Raw genomic sequence first — 23,350 nt, 5'->3', positions numbered from 1 at the left:
TTCTAATATGGGTGGAGTTAATGAACGTGTATTGCCTGAAAGAAAACTCCACTGTACATTCATGTTGTTACCATTGTTGGGTAATCGTCCATATATTTGGTACTTAGGGTAGTTACCGTGAGTTTGACAGCGAGAATCCGTGTTTTTAGGGCTCGCCTGACCCAGCGCATGCGCTGGTCTGGCGAGACTTTTTGAGAGGGCCCCAAAAAGTGGTACCAGGCCAGCCTAGGGCTACAGTGCATGTGCGCGGGCGCCACGCTTGACCGCAATTACTTTCACTTTCCGCTTGTTTCTACCTTCTTTTAGATATTACTTGCTTTGTGACTGCTTCACCTTGTCGCTTTACCCCATTTGCTGGCCCCATGACTGCTTTCACCACCCCCCCCCCCGTCGGTTGTCCCGTGACTGCTCTTACTGAACCCCCTCCGTCGCTGTTATAACTCAGAGGCAGTAATGAAACTGCATAGACCTGGAAAGAATGCGCCTGCATCATTTGACACGTTGACTTGCACAAATTAACTGTGTAAAGTCTCCCATCCCCTGAGGAATGAAGCCACATCAGTGAATACATTTATCTTGGGGTATCATAATGCAATGTTTTTTGCTTAGAAGGCAGTTTCAAGCTTCTGCGTGTCATGCTCTGTTGTGAACATCCCACAGCTATTTATATTCGTTCTCTTACAGTTAAGCGGCGCTCCCGAGGCAGGACCTATATATCAGTGAAGTAAAAACTTTGAGCTGGTGCTAATAATAGTGCAATATATTTTTGTGCTATTATTATACTTCTATAATATGATATTAACATTAAGCAAATTCATTTATCTCTAGCAAAGTTAGAAAATCCATTGTGGAATCCTTGCCTAGAATATACCACATTTTATTTGCCTGCACTTCAAGTTAAGTAGTCCAGGTAAACATGTGGCAAAAAAGTTAACAGGCTGATTTTTCCTTTAATATGGTACTATTAATCTTATTTCATGAGTGGAGAAATGTATTTTATCTACACCTTATTATGTAAACATGGCAAAAAAAAAATACAAGTGTTTACACTTGTGGAAATACTATCAGCTCCCTTACCGATTGAAAGCGCTGAAACAGAGCCAATACTTTTATCCTGTTCTTTTCTTTATCTTGTCTTCAACACTAATGTTTCTGTATGATGCTCTCAAATGCTCTAGTTCTGCAGGCTGCAAATCACACCCACTAGACAACTTCTCCACTTTGCAAAACACATTAAGATTTGTCCCATTCCTTCTCTTTCAGTATTGCCAGGAGTTCACTCCATTCCCTACTGTTGTGGAGCACATGACATGTTTTTTTTAAATTAAAAATGATGAGACACTGCTCAGCACTGGAGCGCCTGGGTAAAGAGTGGCAGTTACCTTTGGAGATGGGGGTGGGACAACTGTGCACCGGTGAGCACCATCTGCTTCCGTCATGTGCTGTGATAAACTAAAGGAAATTGTTTTTTTCTGGCTCATATGTAGCACTACAGGAACTGCGAAAGGTTTACTAAATAAAACAAGTATTCGCATAGCCAATAGATCTCACTTTTGGGACCTTATAAGTATTTAGTTATGCTGCACAATATCCTTGGTGCAACAACAACTGTTGCATGGCAAAACACTCATAAGGTCCCAAAGGCGAGACCTATTGGATATGCCAATGCTTGTTTGGTCGGCCGCCTGCGAGACCGCTCAAGGACCCCATGAGGTTTTTTTTTTGCATATTTATATACCGTGAAAACGACCCGAAGGTATTGGAGTGCTTTACATGAGCACTGCATTTACATTACACATTCAGGCACGGGGAGATTAAGTGATTTGCCCAGAATCACAGGATGTGGACGCGACCTCGAGGCTCGAACCCTGGTTTCCAGCACCAAAGTCTGCAGTCTAGCCGACGGACCATATCCTCTCCCATGAGTGAGGCCTCCTATAAGCACCTCTAAAGTAATCAAATTCAATCCTGGGGTGTTTAGGGTGCTCCAAGTTCATTGGCCGTGCCTCCTGGTGTGTGTTTGATGCCGTCACGCTTCGGGCAGGATCCCCGTGGAGCCGTACGCGAGGGCGGAATTTTACTTCCGCATATGCCTGTGTTATTTGTATCTTACGTTGGCGCGTGATTCCAGCTGGCTCTGGACTCAAGATTGTTTTGTACCCAGGCCTTCCTTGAGTGAGACAGAGGTCCGTCGGGAGAAAGCTCAAAAAGTGTTTTGTAAATCATGCGCGTAGTTATTTACATATTGCAGTTTTTAGCAGAACTCTGTATATCAAAGGAATTATAGAAACAAAACCGAAATTAAACCATTGAAAGTAATTACATTATTTATCTAGCACAGATGATTCAACAAGTGTTCATTGCAGGATCAATGATCATGTTAAACCCATACATCTCATTGTTCTACTTGCAGAATCATTATATGTGTATTTACCTTCTATATATAGAAAAACATATGTATAGGTTATCGGCATAGGGCCCATTATGTCTAAATCATTACTTATATCATTTTCCTATTAAATTTTCCAAGACATTGAGGCAGCATTGGTACTGACATCCACAAATAACAGCCCGATGCTGGTCCTGGGCTGGAGGAGACATATATACTGGAATCAGTATGGGTCTGATGCACGGAAGAACCTGCTGGCAGGAACCCGAATGGAGGCCTTTGTGGACCCTTGGGGCTGGAAGGAGCGCTAGAGGGAGCCGAAAGTGAGCTGAAAATCTGCTGTATGGCTTCTTTGAAGGCCTTGATCTGCTCCGGTGTTGCTGATGGCCTGGGAAATTTAGGGCGCATAGGGATCAGTTAGGGAATCAGTTCCACAACCAGGCACCCCAAAAGGTTCCAACTGACATAGCAATCCCTTTCTTTGGATACAGAGTAGCAGTGTGGGTTTGAGTCCTGCTTCACTTTTTTATGCTTTCACTTGGACTTCGATTTAGACTTACCTGGGGACTTCGACCGCTAAGTTGGCGAGAACAACACCAAGAGTCAGTAGGAGTCTGCACCGTGACCTGATGTGGTAATGGGACTTACGTGAGGGTCTGAATCACATTGTAAATTTGTCAACAGACAGCTTCGCTTCTCAGTCCCAGATCGCCTTTGGATGAATCACAGCGCCTAATGTTAAACTAACTTACGGGGTGCCACAGGGATCTTCATTATCCCCGCACCTGTTCAATCTGTATCTACTTCCTCTAATTCTGTCCCCAAGAGACAGAAATGTGTGCGCATTTAATTATGCAGGTGACCTGCAACTGATATTTACCATCGACAACACGACTGATTCTATTCTTAATTTACAGACCACTATGCTACACATATGCAAATGGATGAATAGTAACCACCTAAAGCTAAATCCGGACAAAACTGAAATGATCTTGATAGGTGGTGACCGTAACCCTTGGAACCCTAAACTCTGGGCAATCGAGGGCTCACCCCCAGTACCATCTTCTTCAGCCAAGAGTCTTGGGGTTACAACTTATTGTTACCTCTCCATGAAGTCCCATATCGGCACAGTAGTTTCAACAGGCTTCTTCCAGCTGCGGAAGATGAGGAAAATCGGCAGACTCCTCAATGGGGAAGCTTTAGTTCAGGCTATTTTATCTTTAGTCATTTCCCACATTGATTATGCCAATTCACTGTATTTCAGCCTTCCAGCATATTTAACCAAAATATTGCAGCTGGTGCAAACTTAGGCTGCCAGACTGATTTTCCATCAATCCAGATGGCAACATGCTTCCCCTCTGAGGAAGCTACACTGGCTCCTCGTAACACAACGTTGCACTTTTAAAATTGGGTGTTTCGTCTTCAAATCTCTGCATGGTTCCTATCCAAAATTTGTTTCCAACCTTATTCAGAGATGCAGACCTGTTTGCAACCTGCGCTCAACCAACCTGAACCTCCTGGCCACACCGACCTACAAACTGAACAGACTAGGCAGTTGTAGATTTGCAGTTTTAGCCCCTCATTTTTGGAACGCCCTTCTCCTTAACACCAGATCCTGTACAGACTTCCAGATCTTCAGGAGACTTCTTAAGACCTGGCTGTTTATCCAGGCATATGAATAACCTACTAGGCTCCAGGCTACTCCTATACTTCGCGCCAAAAAACCAACTGGTGAACTTGCGCTCTACAAATAATTTTAACATAACATAACGCAAGGCACACTTATCGCACAAGTTAGAGCAGCTTCTCAAGCCAAACACCAGAGATTCGCACCTCATGCGGGCATGTCACTGACATTTGTTTTCCAGTCACAGCATGGTTTGAAACCTGTACTTTTAGGAAGGAACATTCCCTAGAACACTGGATTTCATTTTTAGAGTCGTCCGTAGGCCAAAACATTTTGGAGCAAAGCTTGGGATCCACATCGAAAGGCGCAGAAAGAAAGGAACTGATGTCAGCTCGCAGGTGTGGTGCTCATATGCGTCTCCACTCTGTCACTTCCTGGAGCGAAGGAGGGGTGGGGGTGTACAGAGCCACAAGTCCACCAAGCAGTGCATGGAAGCATTGTTGGAAAAAGTTTAAAGATCCAGTCTGGCATCTGGAGACTATTTTACAGTTAAGAATCTGAGGTTAGGAAGAATGCAATGTAAACGGAAGAGGCTGTCAATTTGTAGTTTTCAAAGCTCCACTAATAGAAAGGCTGCTACTCTACATCTTCTAAAGTAATAAAAAAGCTACTTAACTTTGGTGGATACTATACCTTCCTGCAGATTCCTCACATCTACACCACCTCAGAGAGCCCGAGCAATGTGTCGTGATCCTAATGAAAAAGTAAGCATTGGTAAAGCCAATACGTCTTGCCTCTGCAAAAGCTATTGGCTTTCCAATATGTTTTAGCCATGTTGCACACCCGCGTGGGTGTTGTTCAGCACAGCTAAATGCTAGTGGGGCAAAGGAGACTGGTGTGCAGTGGTGTAGAGTAGAGTTGAGTGGAATGGCTGGGATTGTCGTGGAGGGAGTAGAGTGTGGTGGAGTGGCGTAGAGTGTGTTGCGTGGAGTAGACTGAGTAGAGTGGCATAGAACAGAGTAGATTGCTGTAGAAAGGAGTGGAGTAGTGTAAGAGTAGAATGGCTTATAGTGGAGTCAAGTGTGGTAGAAACGAGTAGTGTAGAGGCATAGAGTGGAGTTCTCTGCCGTAGAATGGAGTGGCATAGAGAAAGTTGCATAGAGCAGTGTTGTAGAGTGGCAATGAGTAGAGTGTTGTACAGGGTCATAAAGTGGAGTAGGGTTTAATGAGTAGAGTGTGGAGTAGAGTTGCCTAGAGTCAAGTGGCATAAAGTGGTGTATAGTAGATTGGCGTAGAGTACTGTGGTGTAGAGTGCATTGGTTTTGAGTAAAGTCGTATAGAGTGCAGTGACGTAGAGCGCAGTGGCATGGAGTGCAATGGTGCAGAATAGATTAGAGTGGTATGAAATGATGCTGAGTATAGTAATGTAGAGTGGTATAGAGCGGAGTGGTGCAGAGAACAGTGATGTAGAGTACAGTGGTGGAGAGTAGAACAGAATGGCATAAAGCGTAGTGACGTAGAGTGGTGTACGTGCAGTGGTGGAGAGTAGAGTGGGGTTGAGTTCAGTCTTGCATAGTAGAGTTGCGCAGAGAGCAGTGGTGCAGAGTAGAACAGTGTGGCATAGAGTGCAGTGGTGCAGAGTAGAGTGGCATTGAGTTCAGCGGCTGAGAGTGCAGTCTTGTAGAGTGGTGCAGAGTAGAGTGGCACAGAGTGCAGTGGAGTTGGTGTACTGTACAGCAAGGTTCCCAATCTGTGCACCGCAGCACCCCACTGCGCTGTCAAAACTAGCCAGGAGCGCCGCAAACATAGTTTTGGGACCACTCACACTAAAAGAGACATGAGGCTTATAGCATCAATATGAATATTTTAAACACTGACCGATGATAGAGGCGGACCGGCCAACAGAGAAGCTGGGGCATTTTTTTGATGCAGCGTCCCCTGTTCCTTCAAGACAGCCTGCTCCCTTTCGCCCAGGTTAGTGATGCTGGGCGAACTTAAGAATTTTAACCTGCGAAGAGTCTCCATCGTTAGTATCTGAGCGAGGAAGTAACTATCCTTTTACACACAAACCATAATGTATCCATTTGTGTGAGATTTCTCGGCTCTACAAAAATGGGGAAAAAAAACACTCAACTACACAAAAAAATAAAAATCAATCGCAGCAGCAGTTCCAATAAAGCACACCTCAGCTAATATGAATATCAACCTCTGGTAAGATCATCTCATAACTCTGCCATCATAAACCATAGTAAATATATTTTCTCCCGAGCCAAAGGCAGCTGAACTATGTGCAGCAGTTGTGCGCAGCGCAGGGCCTCTTTAACCAGCAGCTTCCGCAGCGAAGAAGCGGCTCCTTTCTCAGAGGCACAGTTCTCACAGCTGGCCACTCTACCAGCCATGATAGTCCACTGTAGTCTTCGAACAATCGAATTTTACCGGAAATAAAACTACTAGGGCACGATCAATAGTGGAATGCGACTACTATACTTATACACATGCTAGTGACAACTCTGAGGCTGTGGTACGAATTTATGGTAATGTTTCACAAGGTGCCGAAACCTCAAGCTGCTTGGGACATTTACAAAGTACACAGGTTTTCGGTTCTTAATAAAAAGAGGAGAGGAAGAGAAAAAGGACAAAATCGAGCACAGCCACCACCCCCCAAAAACATTTCCCCTTGTCAGTAGTGCAGTTTTCACAATCTATGTTTAAGGTTGCACGCAAGCAGAGAAACACGACTCGGGACTAATAGTTAAATAATTAATTTTACGTCGGAACAATACAACTATTTCTCGGAGTCAAACAGTTTATTTTGTATTTCTTCATATATTTAGCTAGGAACTGTGTGGCTTGTTTAAGGCTTTATTTTTTGCAGACTTAGTGTTTGGAAATGATACCAAGATGCTAGCTTGGAAAGTAATATTAAAGCAGTCCAGAGTGCTGAGAGAGAGATAATGGGTCTGGTTCAGGGACAGTCTATACTGGTATATTCATGTGTTGTTTACTTCCTTTCTGGACAGCATGTTCCACAATTCGTGGAACTGGCTGTTCTGGACAGATTAAACAAGAAGCACATATTAACTGCTATGTCATGTGTGGTTTAGTTCCTCTAGTTATTGCTCAGTTGCTGACCAGGTTAAAGTTTTCTATTAAACAACTATAATATTTTAATTTTGTTACATCTAAGATTATAATACCTTCTTCGGCTTCATCCCAATAATTTAAAGGAAGACCAATTGAAGTACTCTCAAGGCCGGGCTTACATAGTCCTACCCACCAAAAAGAAGTAACATAATGGGGAGCCGCGGACAACCCCAATAGGTCCAGGGAGCCATGGGTCAAAAACGTTTGAGAACCACTGGTGTACAGTGTAGTGGCATAGAGTGCATTGGTTTTGAGTGCTTTGGCGTACACTGCAGTGGTTTAGAGTTGAGTGGCGTAGAGGGCAGTGGCACAGAGCAGAGTGGCGCAGCATAGAGTTGTGTGGCGTAGAGTGCAGAGGCATAGAGTAGATTGTTTCAGAGTAGAGTGAAGTGGAGTAGGGTGAAATGGAGTGGTGAAATTAAATGAAATGAAAAAAGTATTTAATAAAGCGCACTGCGGCCAAGCGGCTTCCTGGCGCTGAGGACCTGATCAGAGCTCACAGAGAACACCCCAGAAGACAAGGAAGGGAATGCCTGAGAGAAAAGAAAGGTTTTGAGGGCCTTACGGAAGTGAGTGTAAATGGGAATAGAGCGAATGGAAAGTGGAAGACTGTTCCAGAGCTGAGGGGCCAGGACTGAAAACCGGGTACCCCCCGTTTTGGATTTACGGAAGCGGGGGATGTGCAAAAGAGACAGGGAAGAAGAGCGAAGAGTGCGGCTGGGGGCGTGAGAAGAGATAAGAGAAGTGATGAAAAGGGGAGCAGAGCGGGAATGAGCCCGAAAGGCTAAACAAGCCAGTTTAAAAAAAGATCTAAAACGAACAGGAAGCCAATGAAGGGACTTGAGTGCAGGTGTGATATGAGAGGATTTAGGGAGGGAGAGGATGAGGCGGGCCGCTTGGTTTTGAATGGCCTGAAGTCGGCGGGATTCGAAGGCGGGTATGCCCACATACAGGCCATTCCCATAGTCGAGGCGAGAGGTGACAAGGGCCATGACTATGGTTTTAAGTGCGTCGGTGGAAAAAAAACCACGAAATCTTCCGGATAAGACGGAGGGACAAGAAGCAGGAAGACACAACGGAACTAATCTGACTGTGCATAGATAAGTCATGGCTGACTTTGATGCCAAGGGTGCGTACAGAGGGGACAGGCAAAGGGGGGGGACCAAAAGAAAGGGGCCAATGTGCAGGAGACCAAGGGTTGGAGGGGCCACCAGTGAGGACAAGTTCCGTCTTGTCCGGGTTAAGCTTCAAGTGGTTAAAATTTGATACTTGTATAGCGCACTACTCACCCACAAGGGTCTCAAGGCGCTTGTACGAATACCGCTGTGGAACCCATCCTGGCTTAGCCTGTGAGGCGTCCACTCCTGGGCACCCCCAAGGTGGAGGCCAGGCATCCTTAGCGTTGTGGGGGCCGTTGTAGAGATTAAGCAAGCTATTGCCCGGAGTTGCAGAGTGGGACTCCATGATTTGAATGGCACCGAGGCGAGAATTATCAGGTCCGTGGAATTTTTGAGCCCAAGACCCGCCGAGGCGGGGAATTGAACCCTGGTCCCGGGCTAGACCTCTGCATCAGGGTCTGCCACTCTAATCATTGAGCCACACTTCTCCACTCAGAAATAAAAACTAAAGTGGAACAAAACTTAGGGAGAGAATCAGGGGAAGAAGACAGGTCAAAGACGAGCTTGAGGTCATCTGCGTAGTTGTACACAGAGACCACCAGCTCAAGAAGGGAAGTGATAAGGGGATGGATATAAAGATTGAAAAGAAGGGGGGAAAGGGAGGAACCTTGGGGGACACCACAAGTGACCGGGCGGGAAGGGGTAGAAAAGCCAGAAAGATGAACCGCCTGGGACCTCTCCCGAAAAAAGGACGTGAGCCAGGAAAAGGCCGCGCCCCGAATGCCAGCTGAGCTGACACGGTCGAGAAGGATGGAGTGGTCGACCGTGTCAAACGCAGCGGACAAATCGAGAAGGACCAGGGCTTGGGGGAGGTTAGAGTCGGCTTTCCCCTTGAGTTCATCCAAGACCTCGAGGACCACCGCCTCCGTGGAGTGGCCCGGGCGGAAGCCCGCCTGATGGGAAGCCAAAAGGCCATTCTCCTCGACATAAGTGGAGAGGCAGGAGGTGACATGGGCTTCAAGGATCTTGCCAAGATAGGGAAGAAGAGAAATGGGTCGAAAGTTAGAAAGGAGAGAGGGATCCAGACCGTTTTTTTTTAAAGATAGGAAGGACTATAGCAGATTTAAAGGAGGAGGGGACAGAACCAAGAGCCAGAGAGGAATTGAGAAGGGCAAGAGGAGGGGCAGGACAGTTGGTGAAAAGAATTTTGAGAATACGAGCCGGCACACAGTCCGCGGGAGAGCCAGACTTGACTTTGACCAGGAGTTTAAAAAATAATTCAAGGGAAATGGGAGGGAAAAGGGTGAACGAAGGAAGGGGAGAAGGAAGGAAGCAAGTGGAACTAGGTTGAAGCACAATAGGGATATTGGCTTTAATCTTCAAAATCTTGTCGATAAAGAAATCATTAAGTGAGGAACAGAGGGACTGTGAAGGGACAAGACTGGGGGTAGAGCGATCAGAGGTGGCAAGATTGTGAACCAAGGAAAAAATTTCACGAGATTTATTAGCGGCAAGAGCCACTCTTTCGGTGAAATATGAGGTTTTAGCCACTAGGATCGCTTTTTTATATTCGGTGAGGAGTAGTTTGTATTTGACGCGCAAGGAGGAACAGTAGTTCCGTCTCCAGTGGCGTTCCGACCGCCTAAGATCGAGTTTAAGCGCTTTTAGCTCTGGAGAGAACCATTTGTGCGCGGCGTAGGGGCGAACCGCTTTGATCTTTCTTAGCGGGGCAACTAGGTCACATGAGGAAGAAAGCCAAGTACTGACGGCGTAGGCCTGGGATTGGAGAGGAAGATCATTAAGGTCCGGGGCAGAGGAGGCCAAAGTGAGCGAGAGGGAATCGAGGTCGGTCGGATTCCAATTACGGGCTAGAAGATTTTTCGGAAGGGGGGGCTTGTCGACCGGTGGTACAGGTTACAGTGTAGTGGCATAGATTAGTGGCGTGGAGTGGAGTAGTGCAGAGTAGAGTGGAGTGGCCTAGACCGGACTGGTGTATAGTGAAGTGGCGAAGAAAGCATTGGTGCATAGTAGAGTGGGGTAAAGTGCACTGGCATAGAGTAAAGTGGTGCAGAGTAGAGTAGAGAGGCATAGAATGATGTGGTGTAGAGTATTGCACCAGATGCTAGCAATTGCTAAAACCTGCCCTGGTGGTAGGAATTGTTTTTCAGTGAAACATGTTCTCCTATTTCAATGTTGAAAACAAACACATCCACTAAATAGTATAAAAACTTTGTTTTGACATGGGCAGGATGTTTAAGGCTGTAGTGTAAATACTGTAGTGGGTTTCTGGGTTTCTGGGCTCCGGTTTGTAGTTTTCAGGAAAGCAGTAATCTATGTTCTCTAGGTTTTCACGCCTCAAATCAACATAAAAATGTTACCAGACCTGCAGGTCTAGTGACTTAAATAATCTACTTGATCCATAAACTGGGTTCAAATTATGTGTGATCCTGGGAAAATATTTTAATTAACTGAGCCGCCAATTTGTTCATTATCACATATGCAAGTTCAGCTTGTCTGCTGTATAAAAAAAAAAACTCATGTTTGATTTAATAGACTAAACTTTTTCACTCGATGTAATACAAATCTAGGCACACATAGGATACACGACCCCTGATTTGCCTATTTATTCATTAAGAACAGCATTGTCATCGGGCGGGGGCAGGAATGTTTCTCAAATCATGTTTAATACATGAATAACTAAAGCAAGAAGTGGTAGCAAACTATCATTTGCAATCGGTACATTTTCCATTGAAATGGCCACAAAATTCCCCACTGACAAGAGGTTTGACTGATAAAACTCTAAAGTGTACAAACAATAATGTTTGGAAATCGAGTTTCTGCAAATATTTGTCATTTGCACATCACCAAGTAAAGTGTTCTGATTTGTTTTGCTCCTATTTAAATTTTTGTTTGCATCACACTTCTGAATTACAAAAAAAGTGGTTTTGTAATTCCGGATATTTTGAAATATTTGTACTATTCATTTACAAACTATTTAAATGTTTTGTGTTAGAAAAAAAACTGACATCCTAAAGCCTTTTGTTTCACGATTGTCAGAGCTCTATTTACAAAATTCTCAAACTATATTTATAGAAAGAAAAGTAAACACCATTTTCAAGTATAAGATAAGCATCAATTAGTAAAAAAACAAAATTACATTTGACCTCTGTCCTTTAACAGACTGCAAATGTGTCAAGATAAAAACATGATTTACAGGCATCTTTCTTGCTCATTTACTTCCTGAATGAACAGAGCACATGTTGCTTTCCAGCTTACCAGAATGGATCAGTAGGTCATAAAATAGCATGACCTGATAAAATCTGACTCGCCATAGCGATTGGAAAAGTAGACTTTTTAAGGCCTGGTTTTTATGGCATGGTACTACTGTATATGTTGTACATACTTAGGCTATTGCTCAATAAGTGTAGTTGTGCAGGCTACATCTTTTCGCTTGACAATGTATGTTATTATTAAAAGGGTTTGGTACTCTGACCCCCTGACTGTAAACAGAAAGCTCATTAGCCATTACCTAGAGGGTGACATTAAGCAAAAGCCAACAGTGCCTTGATATAAGAACCTAGTCATGAATGTTTAGTGTGTGCACCTCCTAACTGCAGGCCTGTTTTAAGGATTATGTTACAGCCTCATAAACTAGAGCATAAAATAGGCATGAGCGGGCTCCATAGGGATAGTAATCTTAATTTCTCTTGCTTTCCTATAAACACTCTCACTTTGAAGTCACAGAAAGAAAGGTAAACACCAAGTTTTCATGGAAGAAGCAGCCTGACATTTGACTTGTGTGTAAACGAATAGCAAGTGTGACAAGATAAGAACAAGATTTCAAGGCCGGTTCACAGAAAGTAAGATCTTGTAACGATACTGTAAATAAGGTTTGGGCAACGGAAGAGCCAAACTAATGGTATACAGCCTAAAAGAGACAGGTCAGCAAATAGAAAACAAGAAAATGTGAGTTATTATCACAAAGCCAATGATTAGCAATTGGCAGAAAGCATTGCCAGGGAAGCTTTCTGAACGTCCCCAAGAAGTCTTCAGCAAACCAGACAGCTGTGCTGTCTGATAGACTTCCACCGAACTAGGGTAGGGATTAGGTATCATTTAATTTCTCTGCAGCAGGCCGAGAACTAGAACACTCAGTCTCACAAACACCTTCATCAAAGAGACTTGCAATTTGCTATCCCTCCATCATACACCATTTTGCAACTGTTCATACTATCGCTTTCATGTAGACAAAAAGGACAGATGGAATCTTAATCATCTGCTTATCCATCTATTGCATTTGTTCAAGCTGTTACACGAAAGGGGGCCTACTTCAATCAGAAAAAAATATCTTCTGTCAACAATAAAACAGAAATCTAAACTTTAGTTGGGCTACGCACTATTAAAAAGGGACCTGCCTTATGTTTGAGTTTTGAAGAACACTAACCCTCTCCCTGCCCAGTTTGAAACTGTTCAAATTGGGATTTTATGTTCGATGATTAGGACTCCATGTGTCCTTTTCATCTATCAGCCCATATTTCTACAGCACTTGCTAAATAGGAGGGGCATGCTTCCATTAGCAAATTAATATCTTTAGTCAACAATATAACACCAAAGACTTACCCCATAAAACAGCAGTTCTAAATAAGAAACACGGGCTAAATAGGGAGCCACAGTATTCTGTGACCCTCTCTGTGCAAGAGAGAACTAAGGGCATGTAGGCTGCAGGACACTTGGTGATGTTGATTGTGGCCTCAAAGGGGCAGCATTCGCTAATTCCCTATTCCTGGGCTGATCTCTTTCTTTTAAGTTTTAAAAAACCTTTTTCATTATGAATATTTCAAGTAAGTGGTTGGACCAACTGAAACATCCCAATTTTACAAATATAGTTAAGTTCTCATGATGTAGCAATACATCTGTAGGAATGTCTGTGAGAGGTACAAGGCATGCTCAGAAGGGGGTTAATAGGTGTGGGGCAAAGAGGAAGCTAATGATCACAGATAAGAGGGTGAAGCATATAAAGTCAGAAGGGGTAGAGAGCGTAAAAGAGTGTCTTTGGAGTTACCCAGGGAATAATGCAGAACAGTAGTGGGTAAACACAGGCTGCTTATTAGGCACAGGTGGAACAGCAGTGACATACAAAGAGGGAGAAAGGCACAGAACACACGCCTGAAGGTGTAGATAGTAAAGTTTGATGATGGTAGATGTCCACAAAGCATGCCAAAGAAGCACAAAGGGTGCTGGCTGGGAAACAGGGAGACAGGAATGAAAGGTAAGAGAGGTGCACATAGGTGCCAGTGTGGCACCAAATTGCATGCAGGAGAGGCACTACTACAAATGCCCAGAGGGTACACAAACTGGATGGAACAGCAGAAGGTTTACATGGGGTGCTGTATAAAGTGCAGAATGAAACACCAAAGTTGTTGGAAATGCTGCGAAATCACACGAGGGGATCAAAGACAGAATTTTGCAGTGGACTTGGGAAGAAAAGACTGTGGGACGGACACACAGAAAGCCAAGTGGTGCAGATTAGGGAGAAGGCAACTGTTGCAGGGGAGGTACACACTCTTGGGAGCACAGAGGTAAAGGTGGGTTGCAAAATTGTGAAGGGATAGTGTGTTGGTATGACCATTGTGTTGCTATGGTCGTTAAGTTCTGCAGCTTTTACAAATAAGAGTTTGACAGTCATTAGCTTCAGCACATAGTTTATGATTAGGGCATGTCAGTGGATTGCTTTTAGGTGGCTAAGGGCAAGAGTTGTTAAAGTGTTATGTCTGCTTGGTGCTGGAGCAGTTGGATCATTTGGTTTCAAAATCACTTGCTGAAGGATCCGTTGATTTATATAGCAACTACAGTACTAAGTGTAGGAAATGTTTCTGTGGCTCCAACATCCCCAGAGATGAAAGCAGTGAGATCCTTTGTCTATTAGGATTCTGAGGGCAAGATGTCATACGTTATAAAGATAAGATTGAAGTTGTTTTGTCAAGGGAGGGTGGATGCCATTATAATATAAGGCTGCTCTGCCTTCAGGTTAAAATGGTGGGACTTGCTCCAGCAGAATCATACTTACATTAAAAAAACTCTTTTCAGCCCCTGCTTGAGGAAGAGGATGGAGGATGATGAGCCAAGCTGCTTCGCGATGACAAACCTGCCATACGAGATCAACATTTTGTACAGCTTCTTCCTCCTGCAACACTGTGCCAACTCGAGAAACTGAACGCCCTGCCCCAAATATGCCATGAATGAAAAGACACCAAAGCCATATTAAGTGAAATAAATATGATTTTTTTCTAATACAAGTGACACAGGAGTAAGTTGTGTTTTGTTTGCCATCAGATTTTTAATGGTCACTTATTCCAGATATGAATACATAAAGTAGTAAAAACCAAACCAAGGACTTCTGAGTTCAAATGTTTTTTTTTCTCCAATTTATTGTTTATAATTGTTATTGTAAATTTACCACAATTGTATTGTGAACAGGAAAATATATGTAGAACATCAAATTGTACCATTTTGGATTCATATGCATAGGCAATTGCAAGATCCTCTGCACCTATGTAGCACTTGTTTCATTGTGTTGGTTTTCCCCCGGGGTTATGTTGAAGGTCTCTGACTTAAACTGCAGTAACTGCACTTACTACATCAGTGATGGGGAATGAGCGAGCTGGCAATGTGGCATCTTTCCTCCAGAGTCACTGCTCCCCTGCTTGTAGGCCTTGCAAGATAGCTCGCAAGATGGCAGCAGCAGCCACAGCTCCAGGGTCTGGTCGGGTTAGTCGCGATGAGCTGATGTAACTGGCCCTTCCTGCTGCGGCCTCCATGTCCTTAGTAGATTCTGCCACTACTTGAGCCCTCTGCCAGGAATAGAAGAAAAACATGTCAGAGGGTGGAGGGGTGACACGTGAGACCCACATCGAAAGAAGAGACAAGCTTTGGACTGATATCAGAGAAACACAGTTTGCAAGGTCCTTGTAGAACAAGAACTAACATCAACCCTCTCTCAGAAGAAAAAGAGCATGCAAGTGGATCCCTTCAAGGCCCTCCTGTCAACCATCCAGGATTAGAAAAGGGCTGAACAAGGCTGCCATCAGAGATTTTGGGCTTCATTAAGGGTTTGGCTGGGATCAACTGGAAGACAGACGAAAGCGTTGATTCTCCTGCCAAACTTTGTTTCCAAGCCACATTTAGAGGATGAGAATCAGTGGGTTACTGTCAGTTAAGCCTCTACGGCTCCACCAGTGGTAAGCCCTCAACCAGTGATCTTGCTGCCACAGGCTGTTGAGTCATAGTATAGAAAACTGCCTGTGTATCAGGGCTGTTTATGTTAGGAGAAAACAAACTTGTGGTTGGGAATTTGTTTTCTGTAAACAATATTTTGCAGAGTAGGTCTTTAAACATTATGCCACCTCAGCAAACCAAGCAGTCCTGTCTAAGAAGCTGCCAGATATGGGGCTTCCTTCACCGCACAGAGACCTTGTCAGGGGAGCCTTGATCTTTCACTAGGGTGGATAGTACACTTTCAGGGTGGCTGAGCCCATAGCCTCTGCCTCCTGGCGGACTGTCCAAAAGGGAATAAATAACCCCTTTGTAATTTTCTCAGGTAAAGACTAAGAATGGCCTGCATGATTTCAAGACACCCACCCGTGAGAAAGCACGTTGATTGTCCTTGGTCAATGCCAGGAGAACATAAATACCATGCCACCTGACCTTTTTCTCTTTCGATAAGATACTTTGGTCTAGGAGAAAACGACCAATAGAACTGAAGCAACAAGGCCAGCATTGTCTGCATCAAGTGGAGAGATAGACAAAAATTCTAAGTATAAGAGTCATGACAGAGCTGTCATGGACCTCCAAGAAGCTCTTATGAAAGAAAACATACAGAGCTAAGTCTGACTACAGACACTCTCCCAGAAGAAGAGAGCGGCACATCCAACACTGATCTGAGAGAACTGGGCCAAGCAGAAGAGACAGATCTAGAATTCCAATACTGGACTAATGGTTTAACCTACAGGCAGGCAGGCAGAAATTAAAAAAATAAGCAGAATCGAAATTATGTTCCACAACAAGTATATTGTTTGTGTTATTTTAACCCTTATATGAAAATGCACTGGTTGTGAGATATTAAGCAACAGATATTCTAAAAACGTTGGTGTGATTAATATATAATGTGACAGAAGAGTTGCTTAGAATGTGTATAATGAAGTGAATTTTTAATATTTTTTTAGTTGGCATTTTGTTCAATTCAGAATGAACTATCGCTTTGATATTCCACTAGCACTGGGACTTTCTCTGTTTTTGTTAGTACATCTTTTGTCAGTACATTTTTTTTTTGTTGTTGTATAAAGATGATGATACTTTGGGCTGTCACTAAGGGTGATGGACTTTCATGTTAAAAGTCGTCACTAATCCTCACACAGATGTATATGTTTGATGTTGAAACCTGTCATTGTACATTCTTCTAGCCCTGAAGAAGTATTGGGTGTTGACCCTGACGAAACACGTGTCGGCTGGGCATAGTGACCTACAATAAACATATAAAAATGAATCATCTGGAGTGTTCTACGATCATTATTGTGTTGAATCGAATTATAATGAGCATTGTAGCAGTCGTATGTGGATGTAGAATATGGCAGTACTAGTTGTCTATATTTGATTTGTGTGTGCACCGGCCTATTGAATATAAATTGTGGGGCATTTTTGTCTTTTTGAAGGGTTGAGGGTTTTCCCTTTGCCTGTTGCACCACACCAATATTTGAAATTTGTAAACTTTGTGAGGGATAGGGAGGCGCCATCACATACAGCACCAATATAAACCTGTTAGATTGCAATCAACAAAGTACATTTGTCAGGTATGTATGGTTTGAATATTTTCTTGTTTGCCCAAACCAAGGTGTATCAGTAGTTGCATTTACACTTGAACAAATGCAATCATAAGAATTGTTGAAATGCAGGAGGAACAAGCTACTTAACACAGCTGCCAAGTTTTGAGTACGCTTTTGTATGTCATTTTGTGGTTTCACTTGGCATATTAGTGACATTCTACTGTCAAGTGTGTGACATAGAGGGTGACACTTTCTTGTGAGCAATTCAAAGCAATGGCCAGTATCTGAGTGCTTCTCTGAGTTTTCTATCACAGTATCCAGACATATCACACAACAATGAACATGTGCTGAAAGCAAGCCAGCCCTATTGGTGTTGATAATGCTTGTTATCCAGTGGTGGCTGCTGCAGTACTGAATCAGAATCGCGAAAGAATTACATTTAAAAAACTTACCTTTTTATGTGAGGGCCGCCTCAGTTCACTTCTCTGGTGCTCTCTATTCCCAGCATGCATCAGGGCACAGGTTCTGCACCCAAACTTGGCGCTGCTCTCATGCATTGAGCGCAGCGCCAGGATTGGTCTGAGCAGCGTGTTTCGCTGCTCATACAGGGCCTAGGCACCTGTGACATTTATCCAACCCAGCTGTGTAACACAGCTGGGTTGGAGAAACTTAAGTGTGCATGTCTGTTGACGTGCACACTTACATTGTGCCTCCCACTACACCCTGCTGTGCCAGTTCCCACCCTTCCCTACACTGCTGGCATCGGCTCAGTCTGTTGTCATTTGCTAGACTGCTGATCGATTGACCAGTAGGGCGACGCTCCTCTGCCATTACGGAGGAGCCGCCCCTGTTGTTAGCATTGTCAGATCAATGAGTAATAACAATCAAGTTGTTATGAATAATTAGAATTGAAAATGTTTCAATTATGAAAATATTAGTATTGTGATTTGAACATCGCTAGGTCCGTGGAAGGGGTAGTGGTCTTCAGAATATATCAATTACTCCCGACCCTGGTTACACGCAAACAACTATGACACACACAGAGCTTAGTATAATACGTCTTTATTCATATGCGTGTAACTGCGAACTCATCATTCTAAAGCTGCATTCACTTCACTACCCTCTAACACTTGTGCCCCAGTTCTACTGAGTCCATCAGGAGCCAAAAGCATTCAGTCACTGCTTACTCACACAACACTACATCTCCCCCTCTGTTAAATCAAATATTACAATTTATTTACAAATATATATACAATTATAGCTCTAAGTCTTCGTGGTGCTCTGATTACACGTCCTGATTGTGTCGTCAGAAACTAGGGACAGGCAGAAAAAGTGTCTGCAATCTACGTTGGCGACGTAGGAACAGCAGCAGTCAGTTGGTTTTCACTGGTCCTATTAGAACCAGTCACCACATTCACAACAGTTTCTGACAAGCGGTGAGCCACATGTTGGAAATGTGAGGAATCTCACATAGTGGACTTCCCAGATTTCTGTTTTCTAGTCTGACAGACAAGCACTCAATCTCCTCCAGTAAACATAACGTATTTTGCATATTTGCACCTGTCTGCATAGTCCTTCATTTTTCCTTTACAATCCAAGTTTTTTATACAGGTTTCTTCCTCAGTACTTGATCTTTTGTTGGTTCATTGAGGTAACCTGGCCTTACATTCAGATGGCTGAGAAAGTCTCTGAATTCTTGACTGTTGAAGGGTGGGCTGTTGTCCGATTTTAAGATTGGAGGAGCCCATGTCACGAAGATGCAGTCTAATCTCTGGATGACTCTTTCTTAAGTGATAGATGAGATGAGAGATCTTCTTTCAATGGGAAACCGGAGTATTCATCAACAATCGCCTTCAGGTGGTGTCCATTGTCTAGAGGACTGAAAAGTCAACAGCAATTCTTTCCCAAGAATGCTTTGGCAACTCTAGCAAAAATAACAAATGATAGACAATGCTGAACGAATTAAATATTAAACCCCAGTCACAGATTTGGGTTAAATCCATTGTTTCTTTGCTCGCCATGCCACCCCAGTTTAGACACCGCCAAATGCAAACCAGTCTTGACCCTGTGCCCCATGGGAACAGTCCAGCCCAAATTGCCAGGCCAGATCATCCCTGGACCGGAAACTAGCATTGTGAGACCGGATTCCGGGTATCACCCCTCATCAGCCAGGCTAGCTTGAATCCCGAAGCACAGAGGGCACAGGACCCACGTCTGGTCATACCCTTGCCACCTAGGGCGTCAAAAGCAAAAAGAACAAATGATGGATGAAATGCTGAACAAACATTCACCCCCAGTCACAGATCTGGGTTGAATACATCTTTTTTCTGCACACCACCGCAGTTTGGTTACAGCCATATACAAAGCAGTCCTTTTTTTTTTTTTTATAATAAATATATTTTTATTTCATTAGAATACACAAACCAGCGAAGGCAATACCGGCACATAGCACACTTATCATTACCCGCACAGAGCTAATAATGGTGTACAATGTCTCATTTATGTGCTTAATACAACTCTTAAGACACACACACATATTGTAAAATGGAGCAGAATATACAAATAGACAACACGAGACCTCTTCATGTCATTTGTGACTGACTGGCACTAGAACCCGGTGTCATGCCCATGCTTCCCTCTACGGGCCCAAACCCACAGTAAGCTCGCCTCCACCCCAAGATCTTGTAAAACATGCGGGGACAGTCTCTAACACTATATGTCACCTTTCCAGCCGCTATGTACAGGTCCATCTCTCTTCTCCATTCCTGTAGGAAGGGTATCCTCAGGTGCTCCCCAATACCTGGCCACATCTCTCTTGGCAACTATGAGGGCCTGGGCACTAAAATGAAGTTTAAAACGTGGGACATCTCCGTCAATTGGGATCACCAACAGAACAAACCATTGTTCAAGTAGAAGTGAAATCTCAAGAATACATGAGAGCTCTTGAACAATTGTTTTCTAATACGCTTGTATAATGGGGCATTCCCAGAGTGTGTGTATGAAGGACCTTATATCATCCATACAACGTACGTAGGTCGGGACCGACGCTTTCCCCATGGTATGGAACTTGTTGCGATCAGGCGCAGACATGACTTAATAGCCACCTCGCGTGAGTGCATCAGTGCTGCCTCCCAGTATATCCTCTAGGTCCCCCGCATCCCGCTGCCAACTTCCATGTAGCTGGTCCAGGGTATCTGGCATGTTGTTGTGAAGTGTTCTGTATGGGGCAGAAATTGATCCCCTCCCTAGTTCCTTGATTAAAATCAGTCCCTCCAGGGGGGCGTATTCAGCTATCTCTGTCCATCCTAGCCCCTCGGTGCATCAGACGTGTTGAGTTGTGCATATTTCAGAAATTGGGTCAGTTGTAGCTGGTATTCACTCTGCAGTGAGGAGAAAAGCATTATGTCTCCCTGTTCAAGAATATACCCAACCTTGGAGATATGTGTGGTATCCCAGTTTACAAAACCTTGCAGTTTCGCTATTTCCCGCAGCCACGTCCCTTTCCAGAAGGAGGTTTCCCTAGTAATCTTGCAGGCCCAGCCAAGTGTCTTCGTGGCTGGGCCCCAGGCTTCCAGTGTGACCTGCGTCGCAGGCAGCAGTGTCTGGGTGCCCTTCCCACCATAGAGGTGGTTCTGCGCTCTGTATATATGCCCTACAGGGCTTTGATAGTTATTTATATTGATCAAGTGGGGTGCCCAGTCCAGTAGTACCCTTCAATGCCCAAAAGTGCAAGCCCTGCATTATGTTGGTTCTGTATGAGTCATGTAGTGGTCTAACGCTATAAAACCTTCTTAAAAGCTTCCCACAAACACAATTTCGGATTCTACTGGCTCTGTGTTTTCAGTAAAGTATAGCTCTGTATCCACCTTAAGTCCCCAAGCTACCTCCCTGTCTTTCAGGTCCCAGGCGTTGAGTTTCCAGCCTGTTGCTCGCTTACTCTTAAAGTACCCCACTTGAACTAATAGGGGTGATTGATTGGAGAGGCCTCTTGCCAAATGATCTGCGCATACTACCTCTACAAGTTCTCCCTGAGGTGCAAAGATGTAGTTCAACCTCAACGACACCCTGTGGGCCCCTGAGAAATAAGAGTATTTCCTATCCACGAAGTATAGCTCACGTCAGAGGTCAACCAGGCTCAGTCTTTCCACCAACTGCACCAGCACATGTGTCTTGAGGGGGTATTTCCCTGGTCCCTGAACGATCAAGGCCCGGAGTCATCACATCATTAAAGTCCCCACCTACTATGTGTAATGTGGAGGTAGAGTCTAAAAGAATATCTGTTATCTTTGCCAAGGTGGGGGCCTGGAGATTTTGAGGAGCATACACACTCCACAGGCTCATCTCGGTCCGTCCCCTGTGGCCCTGCACTCCCACGTACCTGCCATTGGGGTCCACCCAGATTCTTGTAACTCGGAAAGGGAGGCCCTTCGTTGCCGAAATAGCTACTCCCCTGGCCCCTCTAGTTAATCCTACATGCACAGGGGTGGTGTAAGCACTCCTTTCCAGAAATATGCAGTTTGTTCCCTATAAGTGTGTTTCCTAAAGGAGAACGATATTGGGCTGCACCCGCTTGATGTTTTGCGCCACCAAACCTCTTTTAATTTCGTTGCCATACCGTTGACATTCCAGGTCAGTACAGCTAGGGGTGGGTACTCTAGTGGGCCAGGTCGGGGAGATCTGGGAAGGATCAGTAAGGGTGTCATTGTGTGTCTGCGAGTGTCTCTGTTAAAGTTTGATTGTGGCCACTCGCCTTCAAGAACCATGAAACAAATAATACCCTCATCCTTCCCTCTACCCCTCCCCCCCAGTGTCTCCCCTGATTACCACACCACAACAGGCAGTTCGAACCACACATGAAGAGAGTATGAGAGGTCTGGAGCCCTTGGTCAATCAATAACTCACAACTCCCCTGTACTGAAAACAATTTCCCAAGAAAGAAGAGGAGGAAAAGGCAAGTAAAAAATAAACAAATACTCTCCCAGAAGCTTCTGAGAGTCTCAGGGAAGTAGGGGTTGGTGAAGAGGTCCCAGTTGTCCCCTGTAGCTCTAGAGTCAGCTCTCTGTCCCAGTTCAGCCACTAGGCTCCTCTCGTACCGCACTGGCATCAGTCTCGGGGGGGGGGGGGGGGGGGGGGTCCTCCTCCAGGCGTGTGATCTCTTCGGGTGTGGGTCGTCTGGTTTTGTGGACATGTCTCCTCCTGTGTCTTTAGGAGTTCGGCCACTCCGTTTGCTGGCAGTTCTCTTCTTTTTTGGAGACTAGGGGTGCATCCTCTTTTGACGGAGGAGGCCGCTGGTCCGTGTTCATGACTCTGCCTCAACAGTGGGGATCCCATCTGCTCGACTCCGCCTCCTCCTCTTGCCAGACCTCTGCTCCCTGGATCTCGTCCCCTCTGGATGGAAAGTATTTCTGTCGGATTGTCCCCTCCTTGTTTACTCTCAAGAGCTGGCGCTCCTCCAACCAGCTCCAAGACTCCTCTAGGGAATGAAAGAAAAGTGCCTTGCCCTTATATATGACTTTGAGCGCTGAGAAGAACAACATATACTGCAGCTGGAAGGCTCTTAGTTTGTGTTACAGCGTCAAAGGACCGCTGTTGCCCCTGCACCTCGCGGATGTAGTCAGGGAACACCATGATTTTAGAATTTTCTTACCAGACCACTCCTAGGCGACGGACTTCTCTCAATAGCATATCTCTATCCAAGAAGTTCAGAAAGCGTGCTATCACAGGGCCTGGATATGCAAATCAGTCTTGACCCTGCTCCCCATGGGAACAGTTCAGTCCAGACTGCCAGGCCAGAACCTCCCTCGACCGGAAACTAGCATCCTGACCGGTTTCGGGGTATCATCCCTCATCATCCAGTCTAGCTTGAATCTACTGGCACAGTTAGCACAGGGCCCATGTCTGGGCATACCATTCCCACTAAGGGTGACAAAAGCCAAATGAACAAATGAAGAATGGAATGCTGACCAAATCAAACGTTCACCTCCAGTCACAGATCTGGGTTTAATCCATTGTTTTTTTCCCTCACCAGCCTTTGGTAACTCTGACAAGTTTAAGGTATGTTGAATAGTTTTCTACAAAAAGCAGTTTCATTGATAACAGGCCTTTAATTCTCTTTCAACTCTCTCATCGATATGAGGAAACCAGACTTGGTCTGAGAGAGCTCATTTTGTGGCAACGATTCCACAGTCTTCTTCATTGGCAACTTCAAATAATTGATGTCGCAGGCTCTACGGAATAACAATTTTAAAATCTC

General features: G+C 44.5%; 2 protein-coding genes across 10 annotated transcripts in view; one reads left to right on the top strand and one right to left on the bottom strand.

Moving 5' to 3' along the window:
- CYB561A3 (cytochrome b561 family member A3) overlaps positions 1-16,820 on the top strand; it is a 163,538-nt gene extending 146,718 nt beyond the window's left edge. For all 3 annotated transcript variants that reach the window (XM_085648515.1, XM_085648514.1, XM_085648517.1), the window contains one exon: positions 14,366-16,820. In XM_085648515.1, the coding sequence (XP_085504641.1) occupies positions 14,366-14,395 (30 nt within the window). In that variant the 3' untranslated portion in view covers positions 14,396-16,820. The remainder of the gene's footprint in view (positions 1-14,365) is intronic.
- Positions 14,681-23,350, bottom strand: part of TKFC (triokinase and FMN cyclase) — a 360,998-nt gene continuing 352,328 nt past the window's right edge. For all 7 annotated transcript variants that reach the window (XM_085648511.1, XM_085648509.1, XM_085648513.1 and 4 more), the window contains one exon: positions 14,681-15,129. In XM_085648511.1, coding sequence (XP_085504637.1) covers positions 14,968-15,129 — 162 coding nt within the window. In that variant the 3' untranslated portion in view covers positions 14,681-14,967. The remainder of the gene's footprint in view (positions 15,130-23,350) is intronic.

Source organism: Triturus cristatus, chromosome 3_2 (genome assembly GCF_964204655.1).
Source record: "Triturus cristatus chromosome 3_2, aTriCri1.1, whole genome shotgun sequence".
Taxonomy (NCBI): domain Eukaryota; kingdom Metazoa; phylum Chordata; class Amphibia; order Caudata; family Salamandridae; genus Triturus; species Triturus cristatus.
Note: the sequence above shows the minus strand (reverse complement) of the source record. Positions and strands in the feature narration are given on the sequence as shown.